This window comes from Papaver somniferum, chromosome 1 (genome assembly GCF_003573695.1).
Source record: "Papaver somniferum cultivar HN1 chromosome 1, ASM357369v1, whole genome shotgun sequence".
Lineage (NCBI taxonomy): Eukaryota > Viridiplantae > Streptophyta > Magnoliopsida > Ranunculales > Papaveraceae > Papaver > Papaver somniferum.
The window spans coordinates 238,875,818-238,887,759 of NC_039358.1; the positions used below are offsets into that span (position 1 = coordinate 238,875,818).

The 11,942-nt window shown below is 35.7% G+C and overlaps 2 protein-coding genes across 2 annotated transcripts; both read right to left on the minus strand.

The window, feature by feature from the left end:
* On the minus strand, positions 1-852 carry LOC113273796 (RNA polymerase II C-terminal domain phosphatase-like 4). The gene has a single exon (XM_026523406.1). The coding sequence runs from the start codon at positions 850-852 to the stop codon at positions 1-3; it is 852 nt and encodes a 283-aa protein (XP_026379191.1).
* Positions 853-5,774: 4,922 nt separating this feature from the next.
* LOC113273805 (RNA polymerase II C-terminal domain phosphatase-like 4) lies at positions 5,775-6,614 on the minus strand. Its single transcript, XM_026523414.1, has one exon. It carries the CDS (start codon positions 6,612-6,614, stop codon positions 5,775-5,777), a length of 840 nt encoding a protein of 279 aa, XP_026379199.1.
* Between the last annotated feature and the right edge of the window lie 5,328 nt (positions 6,615-11,942).

Here is an 11,942-nt window from a genome sequence, read left to right on the forward strand (position 1 = left end):
CTACTTTCTAGACGCCTTCAAGACTGGCCTTACATCTACAGTATCGACATATTCTTGAAGCTCAACATCAGTCTGTGGAATGGGGAACAACTCAAAAAAACTCTTATGAACACCTTGAAGAACTTCTGAGATTGATTTTAGGGCTTCATCTTCATCACCAAAACCTTCTTGGTCATCTTTCTTCAATTTATGTCCTCCATTTTCTTCAGTGAAGTACGTATATTTATCTATCTGTATCAAATTATTCTGGTGCTCTTCCCACACATACTTGTTATCATCGATTATTATCGTGTTCTTCTCGTCAGGTCCGGCCAATATATCCATATTTTTTCTATTTTTAATCGTGGAGTCATCCTTCGACACAATCGAGTTAAAGATAACCCCATCTGGATCAAGTAATTTTCCCATTACTTCTGCATAAAACCTTGTGCCCATCGTATACAAGAATAATTCAAACCTGTCACTGAGTTGTTTAAGAAATTCCCTTGTGTAAGGCCTCAGTTTTACGTATATTGCCCCCATATACTTATATAAAATATCTCCATTCCTACAATTATCGTCCTGCATGGACGAAACAACAATTGCTTTCTTGTCGAGATAATCTTGATCATCCTTTGATACGTCACAAATTCTCACGGAGTGGATTAAGGTGTGATCCAAGTCAAGAACCAAAGAAAGCTTCTTATTCTCAAAAAAACATCTCTTGTACGTAGTACCTAACATCCTACTACGTTGAATCAACCGTTTGTTTTCTTCTGCGTTATAACTCATCAATTGTTTGATCTTCATTCTCTTTAATATTTTATGTGCTTCTTTGAGTCGACCTTCATAAGAAAGAACTAAAGTAGTCATCTTCTCTCTGTCTTCTAAGTAGTATAGCATGATATGTAAGCACTTCTTTTTCTCTCTTTTCTTCTGGAGAAACCTTGGGATATCTTTCTGATATTTATTTGCTTACGATGATATATATAAGTGCTGGAATATAATTAATAGAAAGTGATGGGTCGGTGAATGCCATGATCATTCCTTGTTGGATTATGAATTCCTGCCTATACGTTTAACAATTCCTCTTGAGAGGGGCCGATCTAATAAAGGGCCACCACTGTAACAACTCCTAGTGTAACCGGTGGCGGTGGTGCCTTTAAAAGTTTTTTTTGTTATTATTTTCCTTTTTCTTTTTTTCATAACAATAATTCCAGACGGAATGCTCAATTTTTTTTTCATAACAATAGTTCCAGACGGAATGCTCAAAAAATTATGTGAGCTGTACTTGCAGGAAATCCTACAACCATATTCATTCAAGATTAAGTAACTCTCTTCAAGAAATCATGGTGAAAATTATTTGTTTATTTCTCAAGATTTTAAGATTGAAAACAAAATGTTACGAAGACTTTACTTGCTCTCCAAATAAACTTTCTCTCTCCTAATTTCTTGTATAACACTCACCCTAAAGAGATCTCTCAATACACAGTTTCCTTCCCTTTATATAGGGTAATACATAATGGATGACAGCTAATAGATCTCCTATTTTCGGAATCACTGTGCGTTACAATCGCTCATATACATTCGCTTAACTTCGCACACCTTACACTTTCGCCAATACCCCCATCCACAATGCATGAAATGGAGTTGTCGTAGGGGTATTACAACTCTAATCTGTAGTCGTCAATATTGATTTTTCCCGTAGTGGTAGCATTGGTCGAGAAAAGAGTAAACTTCTGCTTAACCCAAAAGAACGAAAAAGGAGACGTGAAAACAAGTTGTGTTGCTGCAATAAGGAGAGACGCCCTCGCATACAAAAGGGAACACAAACCATAATAATACATAAAATATTTCTTTAAATTAAGCCTGGTATAACAGCACAGAAAAAAGGTTTCCAGAAGTAAAGAAGTCAATACCAGCAGCTAGCCAAGAATGTCTTAAAAAAAAAAGAGAATTGAAATATCCCAAATTACTAAATAAGGGAAATTACAAACAAAAAATTAAACAATGAAAACTTCAAATTTTTTAACAAGATACAACAAAATTATTAGAATATAAAATGAAGTATTCAATAAACAAGATTTAATAAACTATAATCAAACAAGTTCTGTAAACCCGTGCAAATGCACAGGCTAGTTCATTAGCTAACTCAAAAAAAAAAGTGATAAGCGTAATTCATAAGGGTTGACCCATTTATACATACATACACATAAACTAAAGGACATATACCCTAACCGCAATAACATAGAGCCAAGATTCGATGTTGACTACTCATAGTGAAAGCCCCGATCAACAATTAGGTAAAAGCAAGATTGTTGAAAGTCAAAATCAAGATTTCGATGTTAACGAATGCATATTATGTTATTTATTCTCTTGCGAACCTCGGATACTTTTTTCATCTTTGATGGCTAAGAACATTGTTTCCTTCATACATGGTAATGTCATCGAGTGCGAGAAGACACCAAAATCGAACGATTTTAGCAGCCTACAAATTAGAAGTGTGGCAGTGGCTGGCTACTTGCGCCTGCGGAAATGCATCTCTACATCATTATATTATCTAGGGCTGTCAATGGGTACCCATTACCCGGACCCGGTATATTTGGGTCCGGTTCCGGGTCCTAAAGTTGGACCCATTAGCTACTGAGGACCCGGCGGGTAATTACCCGATTGGACCGAATTTAAACGGGTCCAAACGGGTAATACCCGTTGGGTACCCGCGGGTATCGGGTACCCGTTTATTCATTCTTTTATTCATGTTTTTATCAAAATTACAAGTATTTTTGCTAGTTTTAGCTTTGATATTTTACTCATTTAAATTTTTTCTCTTACATTTAACCTTTATTTAGTACATTAATAAGAAATAATAATAATTTTGTATAAAAATTACTTAAATCCAAGCCAAAAAGAGAAATATATTAAGTTTTTGAGGTTTTTTAAATAGTTTTATTAAGACCCAATGGGTACCCGGAACCGACGGGTACCCGGGTATTTAAACGGGTCCGGTTCTGGGTCCACAAGTTTAGGAACCGGACCCGGAACCGTTAGAAACCGGACCCGACCATTATAAGTAAGGTCCGGGTCCGGGTCTAGTGATATCCGGTTGGATCCGGACCCGTTGACACCCCTAATATTATCTGTCAATGATTGTTGAAAGACTCTTTATAAAATAAGACTTAAAATTGCATACAAAAATGAGCAAAAAGAGGGGCAATCAGTGTTGCAATTAAAAAATAAACTATGCTATTATGAAAATCATATAAACAATATAAAATCACGTTCAATCTAAAATATGGTGTGTTGATTATGATTAAATACATCATAGGGAGAGGCCTCGGCATAGGCAGTCATATTGAGATATATGTAGTTGTAGGAAATCCTATAACACTTAAGATATTTTTTTGAATCTAAACTTATTAATCATCCAAATCTCAAATATAAGCACTAGAAATATAAAGAAACACAAGGATTTTTACATGATTTGATCATTGTGATCTACATCCATGGTTCTTCACTAGTGATCATTAAAATTACGTATGGATTACATTGAGACTCTATTAATGAGTATTTGGAGCTCTCTAAATCTAGTTTTGGGAAAGAGGAAGGAGATAGTAATAATACAAATTCTACCTTGTCACTATACATAATATGTCCTCATATAAAGTGTGTCTCTTTCCTAAAATTATATCCCCTTTCTCTCTCCTGTCTTCTTCTTTATATAGGTGTTTACCTGATGGATGACAACTCACATACAACTAACATTGTCTTATCTCGTACTAAGTTCTCGCACCTTAAGGAAGTAAATGAATCTCGCACACTAACAAATATTGTGTGCGATATTCTTCCCCTACAATATATATGCCGGCTGAACTGTACACAAAAGAATATATGTGGGTGACTTGAACAACACCATAGATAACTGACGAATTGTCAACAGAGAACAGCACAGAAGGCACATAACATAAAGTAGAAGAAACTGGCGAATTATCAACGGAATTCTAAATGGTCAGAGTTACCTCTTCATAAAGTGTTGAACCAATCCCAGCATAGTGTTGATGATCAACATAGATAACATAACCACCATTGGTCAGAACCATACTTGTCTTTTTGTTATCTACACACCCGCACTACCAAAATGTGCTGGTCATGAAACCCCCAATACATAAGCAAAGTATCTTTGATGTTCTGGTTTAATTTTGCTAAAAGTTTTCAATAGGATACAAAGTTAAACCTACTAATTTGCAACAAATATAAGAGTGTATATGCATTACCTTTATAGGAGTTATCCGAATCGTTCCCTCTTTTCGCAGTATAGGTGACATCAAAAACGTAATTTTGACAGGCACAATAGTTTCTTCTCGGTCTACTCAATTCACTGTATATCTAAGATAGGCGCCTCTTTTGATGCTTTTGAAGCCTTCTCCTACTCTGCATTGCATCTCATCGTAGAAGAAATTCAAGCCTCAAGTATAACCTAGCCTCAACGGGCATCCTTCGTATTTTGTAACATTATACAGATTACACTTACACTCCGAGAATCGAAATCGATCTTCCACCCTTCGTGTATCAATAGCCTGTAGCCGGGTACGATAATTAACAACCATCTCTCCCCATAGCAATCTGGGATTTCTGGAGGATTTCCAACCTCCATCCCATAAGGATCTGGGACGTGCGTGGTGGTTCATGTGTTTCAGATCCAAATCCAAAGTACTGGTCAAGGTTCTTGCAAAATCTAACACAACAAACAACATAAAAATGCATCGTAAATTAGTAATCGCACCATAACCGTCACATGCAATTGTAACATATATGTAAGAAACATGTAATCAAATTCTCACCGAGTAACAAAAACTTTATACCAACGTATGAAAAAAGACGATCTTATTTTGTTTGGTAAAGCTATACAAAGAATACTGTTCTCTAGATAAAAAGCAACAGTTGCTAAAACCATTTTAAAAATTGAACTCTAAGAATTAAATGCAAAACACACAATATGAAAGATATAAATTTGATTTTTCTGAGAAGCCGATTTTTTTCATGGTTAGGATTTCTCTACTTTGTTAGCATCACAATTGCAAAATCGAAGAATAACATTTTAGTTCGCACTACGTACATGGGTTTCATTTTTGCAATGGATAATTCTTTGACTGAAAAGGAAAAAACGAAAAGAGAAAAAAACAAACGGGTTTCCAAAGTTGGGGTAAGAAAATAATCTGATCAAAAGGACTCTTGACTCTATTGACGACTTTAAATGTCCGTGTTTGGAGTGCCACCGGTTCAAAGGAGCTTTTTTTTTTCCCTACCAACTGATTGTCGAATTTCTATCACTTCATTTTATTGTTATTGACAAAACAATTCGTTGAAGTACTTTCTATTCAACCACTATGGACGTGAAGAAGAACTGCTTCTTCTTTTTTTCTTGCGATGGTATCAATTTGGTCGTTTAGTGTGTGTTCGGAAATCGCATACTTATTTATCCACCATGAAGAGTCGTGTCGGTAAAACCCATCTTCCCATACACTCTGCAAACTGACAGTCGTATGGTTGAATCTTTTCATATATTCAGTTATGCGACGATGAGTCTGTAACGATAAGACGCGTCAATTCCATTGGCCAGTTAATTGCTGACGATGCTGCCACATGGCTTTCTAAACTTTAAGAAAACTCAAAATTGAATTTGGTTGCGCCACATCAGCATTAAGATTCCCCTTTATATTAAGAAGTATATTGATTAATTAATAGAAGTTGATCCAGGCACAACTTTACTTTTAACAATTTCCTGCACCTTTCCTAGACTACTTTCTAGACGCCTTCAAGACTGGCCTTACATCTACAGTATCGACATATTCTTGAAGCTCAACATCAGTCTGTGGAATGGGGAACAACTCAAAAAAACTCTTATGAACACCTTGAAGAACTTCTGAGATTGATTTTAGGGCTTCATCTTCATCACCAAAACCTTCTTGGTCATCTTTCTTCAATTTATGTCCTCCATTTTCTTCAGTGAAGTACGTATATTTATCTATCTGTATCAAATTATTCTGGTGCTCTTCCCACACATACTTGTTATCATCGATTATTATCGTGTTCTTCTCGTCAGGTCCGGCCAATATATCCATATTTTTTCTATTTCTAATCGTGGAGTCATCCTTCGATACAATCGAGTTAAAGATAACCCCATCTGGATCAAGTAATTTTCCCATTACTTCTGCATAAAACCTTGTGCCCATCGTATACAAGAATAATTCAAACCTGTCACTGAGTTGTTTAAGAAATTCCCTTGTGTAAGGCCTCAGTTTTACGTATATTGCCCCCATATACTTATATAAATTATCTCCATTCCTACAATTATCGTCCTGCATGGACGAAACAACAATTGCTTTCTTGTCGAGATAATCTTGATCATCCTTTGATACGTTACAAATTCTCACGGAGTGGAGTAAGGTGTGATCCAAGTCAAGAACCAAAGAAAGCTTCTTATTCTCAAAAAAACATCTCTTGTACGTAGTACCTAACATCCTACTACGTTGAATCAACCGTTTGTTTTCTTCTGCGTTATAACTCATCTTCATTCTCTCTAATATTTTATGTGCTTCTTTGAGTCGACCTTCATAAGAATGAACTAAAGTAGTCATCTTGTCTCTGTCTTCTAAGTAGTATAGCATGATATGTAAGCACTTCTTTTTCTCTCTTTTCTTCTGGAGAAACCTTGGGATATCTTTCTGATATTTATTTGCTTACGATGATATATATAAGTGCTGGATATAATTAATAGAAAGTGATGGGTCGGTGAATGCCATGATCATTCCTTGTTGGATTATGAATTCCTGCCTATACGTTTAACAATTCCTCTTGAGAGGGGCCGATCTAATAAAGGGCCACCACTGTAACAACTCCTCTTGTAACCGGTGGCGGTGGTGCCTTTAAAAGTTTTTTTGTTATTATTTTCCTTTTTCTTTTTTTTCATAACAATAGTTCAAGACGGAATGCTCAATTTTTTTTTCATAACAATAGTTCTAGACGGAATGCTCAAAAAATTATGTGAGCTGTACTTGCAGGAAATCCTACAACCACATCCATTCAAGATTAAGTAACTCTCTTCAAGAAATCATGGTGAAAATTATTTGTTTATTTCTCAAAATTTTAAGATTGAAAACAAAATGTTACAAAGACTTTACTTGCTCTCCAAATAAACTTTCTCTCTCCTAATTTCTTGTATAACACTCACCCTAAAGAGATCTCTCAATACACAGTTTCCTTCCCTTTATATAGGGTAATACATAATGGATGACAGCTAATAGATCTCCTATTTTCGGAATCACTGTGCTTTACAATCGCTCATATACATTCGCTTAACTTCGCACACCTTACACTTTCGCACAGATCATCACACTTTACTCGTGACATATGCTGACATCATTAAATACATCATCCTAATTTTAGAAAAGCTTGGACTTTCGCCAATACCCCCATCCACAATGCATGAAATGGAGTTGTCGTAGGGGTATTACAACTCTAATCTGTAGTCGTCAATATTGATTTTTCCCGTAGTGGTAGCATTGGTCGAGAAAAGAGTAAACTTATGCTTAACCCAAAAGAACGAAAAAGGAGACGTGAAAACAAGTTGTGTTGCTGCAATAAGGAGAGACGCCCTCGCATACAAAAGGGAGCACAAACCATAATAATACATAAAATATTTCTTTAAATTAAGCCTGGTATAACAGCACAGAAAAAAGGTTTCCAGAAGTAAAGAAGTCAATACCAGCAGCTAGCCAAGAATGTCTTAAAAAAAAGAAACTTGAAATATCCCAAATTACTAAATAAGGGAAATTACAAACAAAAAAATTAAACAATGAAAACTTCAAATTTTTTAACAAGATACAACAAAATTATTAGAATATAAAATGAAGTATTCAATAAACAAGATTTAATAAACTATAATCAAACAAGTTCTGTAAACCCGTGCAAATGCACAGGCTAGTTCATTAGCTAACTCAAAAAAAAAAAGTGATAAGCGTAATTCATAAGGGTTGACCCATTTATACATACATACACATAAACTAAAGAACATATACCCTAACCGCAATAACATAGAGCCAAGATTCGATGTTGACTACTCATAGTGAAAGCCCCGATCAACAATTAGGTAAAAGCAAGATTGTTGAAAGTCAAAAGCAAGATTTCGATGTTAACGAATGCATATTATGTTATTTATTCTCTTGCGAACCTCGGGTAATTTTTTCATCTTTGATGGCTAAGAACATTGTTTCCTTCATACATGGTAATGTCATCGAGTGCGAGAAGACACCAAAATCGAACGATTTTAGCAGCCTACAAATTAGAAGTGTGGCAGTGGCTGGCTACTTGCGCCTGCGGAAATGCATCTCTACATCATTATATTATCTAGGGATGTCAATGGGTACCCATTACCCGGACCCGATATATTTGGGTCCGGTTCCGGGTCCTAAAGTTGGACCCATTAGCTACTGAGGACCCGGCGGGTAATTACCCGATTGGACCGAATTTAAACGGGTCCAAACGGGTAATACCCGTTGGGTACCCGCGGGTATCGGGTACCCGTTTATTCATTCTTTTATTCATGTTTTTAGCAAAATTACAAGTATTTTTGCTAGTTTTAGCTTTGATATTTTACTCATTTAAATTTTTTCTCTTACATTTAACCTTTATTTAGTACATTAATAAGAAATAATAATAATTTTTTATAAAAATTACTTAAATCCAAGCCAAAAAGAGAAATATATTAAGTTTTTGAGGTTTTTTAAATAGTTTTATTAAGACCCAATGGGTACCCGGAACCGACGGGTACCCGGGTATTTAAACGGGTCCGGTTCTGGGTCCACAAGTTTAGGAACCGGACCCGGAACCGTTAGAAACCGGACCCGACCATTATAAGTAGGGTCCGGGTCTATCCGGGAGAACCCGGACCCGTTGACACCCCTAATATTATCTGTCAATGATTGTTGAAAGACTCTTTATAAAATAAGACTTAAAGTTGCATACAAAAATGAGCAAAAAGAGGGGCAATCAGTGTTGCAATTAAAAAATAAACTATGCTATTATGAAAATCATATAAACAATATAAGATCACGTTCAATCTAAAATATGGTGTGTTGATTATGATTAAATACATCATAGGGAGAGGCCTCGGCATAGGCAGTCATATTGAGATATATGTAGTTGTAGAAAATCCTATAACACTTAAGATATTTTTTTGAATCTAAACTTATTAATCATCCAAATCTCAAATATAAGCACTAGAAATACAAAGAAACACAAGGATTTTTACATGATTTGATCATTGTGATCTACATCCATGGTTCTTCACTAGTGATCATTAAAATTACATATGGATTACATTGAGACTCTATTAATGAGTATTTGGAGCTCTCTAAATCTAGTTTTGGGAAAGAGGAAGGAGATAGTAATAATACAAATTCTACCTTGTCTCTATACATAATATGTCCTCATATAAAGTGTGTCTCTTTCCTAAGTGAGTCTCTTTCCTAAAATTATATCCCCTTTCTCTCTCCTGCCTTCTTCTTTATATAGGTGTTTACCTAGTGGATGACAACTCACATACAACTAACATTGTCTTATCTCGTACTAAGTTCTCGCACCTTAAGGAAGTAAATGAATCTCGCACACTAACAAATGTTGTGTGCGATATTCTTCCCCTACAATATATATGCCGGCTGAACTGTACACAAAAGAATATATGTGGGTGACTTGAACAACACCATAGATAACTGACGAATTATCAACAGAGAACAACACAGAAGGCACATAACATAAAGTAGAAGAAACTGGCGAATTATCAACGGAGTTCTAAATGGTCAGAGTTACCTCTTTATAAAGTGTTGAACCAATCCCAGCATAGTGTTAATGATCAACATAGATAACATAACCACCATTGGTCAGAAACATACTTGTCTTTTTGTTATCTACACACCCGCACTACCAAAATGTGCTGGTCATGAAACCCCCAATACATAAGCAAAGTATCTTTGATGTTCTGGTTTAATTTTGCTAAAAGTTTTCAATAGGATACAAAGTTAAACCTACTAATTTGCAACAAATATAAGAGTGTATATGCATTACCTTTATAGGAGTTATCCGAATCGTTCCCTCTTTTCGCAGTATAGGTGACATCAAAAACGTACTTTTGACAGGCACAATAGTTTCTTCTCGGTCTACTCAATTCACTGTATATCTAAGATAGGCGCCTCTTTTAATGCTTTTGAAGCCTTCTCCTACTATGCATTGCATCTCATCGTAGAAGAAATTCAAGCCTCAAGTATAACCTAGCCTCAACGGGCATCCTTTGTATTTTGTAACATAATACAGATTACACTTACACTCCGAGAATCGAAATCGATCTTCCACCCTTCGTGTATCAATAGCCTGTAGCCGGGTACGATAATTAACAACCATCTCTCCCCATAGCAATCTGGGATTTCTGGAGGATTTCCAACCTCCATCCCATAAGGATCTGGGACGTGCGTGGTGGTTCATGTGTTTCAGATCCAAATCCAAAGTACTGGTCAAGGTTCTTGCAAAATCTAACACAACAAACAACATAAAAATGCATCCTAAATTAGTAATCGCACCATAACCGTCACATGCAATTGTAACATATATGTAAGAAACATGTAATCAAATTCTCACCGAGTAACAAAAACTTTATACCAACGTATGAAAAAAGACGATCTTATTTTGTTTGGTAAAGCTATACAAAGAATACTGTTCTCTAGATACAAAGCAACAGTTGCTAAAACCATTTTAAAAATTGAACTCTAAGAATTAAATGCAAAACACACAATATGAAAGATACAAATTTGATTTTTCTGAGAAGCCGATTTTTTTCATGGTTAGGATTTCTGTACTTTGTTAGCATCACAATTGCAAAATTGAAGAATAACATTTTAGTTCGCACTACGTACATGGGTTTCATCTTTGCAATGGATAATTCTTTGACTGAAAAGGAAAAAACGAAAAGAGAAAAAAACAAACGGGTTTCCAAAGTTGGGGCAAAAGGAGTCTTGACTCTATTGACGACTTTAAATGTCCGTGTTTGGAGTGCCACCGGTTCAAAGGAGCTTTTTTTTTTCCCTACCAACTGATTGTCGAATTTCTATCACTTCATTTTATTGTTATTGACAAAACAATTCGTTGAAGTACTTTCTATTCAATCACTATGGACGTGAAGAAGAACTGCTTCTTCCTTTTTTCTTGCGATGGTATTAATTTGGTCGTTTAGTGTGTGTTCGGAAATCGCATACTTATTTATCCACCATGAAGAGTCGTGTCGGTAAAACCCATCTTCCCATACACTCTGCAAACTGACAGTCGTATGGTTGAATCTTTTCATATATTCAGTTATGCGACAATGAGTCTGTAACGATAAGACGCGTCAATTCCATTGGCCAGTTAATTGCTGACGATGCTGCCACATGGCTTTCTAAACTTTAAGAAAACTCAAAATTGAATTTGGTTGCGCCATATCAGCATTAAGATTCCCCTTTATATTAAGAAGTATATTGATTAATTAATAGAAGTTGATCCAGGCACAACTTTACTTTTAACAATTTCCTGCACCTTTCCTAGACTACTTTCTAGACGCCTTCAAGACTGGCCTTACATCTACAGTATCGACATATTCTTGAAGCTCAACATCAGTCTGTGGAATGGGGAACAACTCAAAAAAACTCTTATGAACACCTTGAAGAACTTCTGAGATTGATTTTAGGGCTTCATCTTCATCACCAAAACCTTCTTGGTCATCTTTCTTCAATTTATGTCCTCCATTTTCTTCAGTGAAGTACGTATATTTATCTATCTGTATCAAATTATTCTGGTGCTCTTCCCACACATACTTGTTATCATCGATTATTATCGTGTTCTTCTCGTCAGGTCCGGCCAATATATCCATATTTTTTCTATTT

Coding starts and splice junctions, on each gene's coding strand:
- LOC113273796 (XM_026523406.1), bottom strand. CDS start 852: ATGACTACTTTAGTTCTTTCTTATGAAGGTCGACTCAAAGAAGCACAT.
- LOC113273805 (XM_026523414.1), bottom strand. CDS start 6,614: ATGACTACTTTAGTTCATTCTTATGAAGGTCGACTCAAAGAAGCACAT.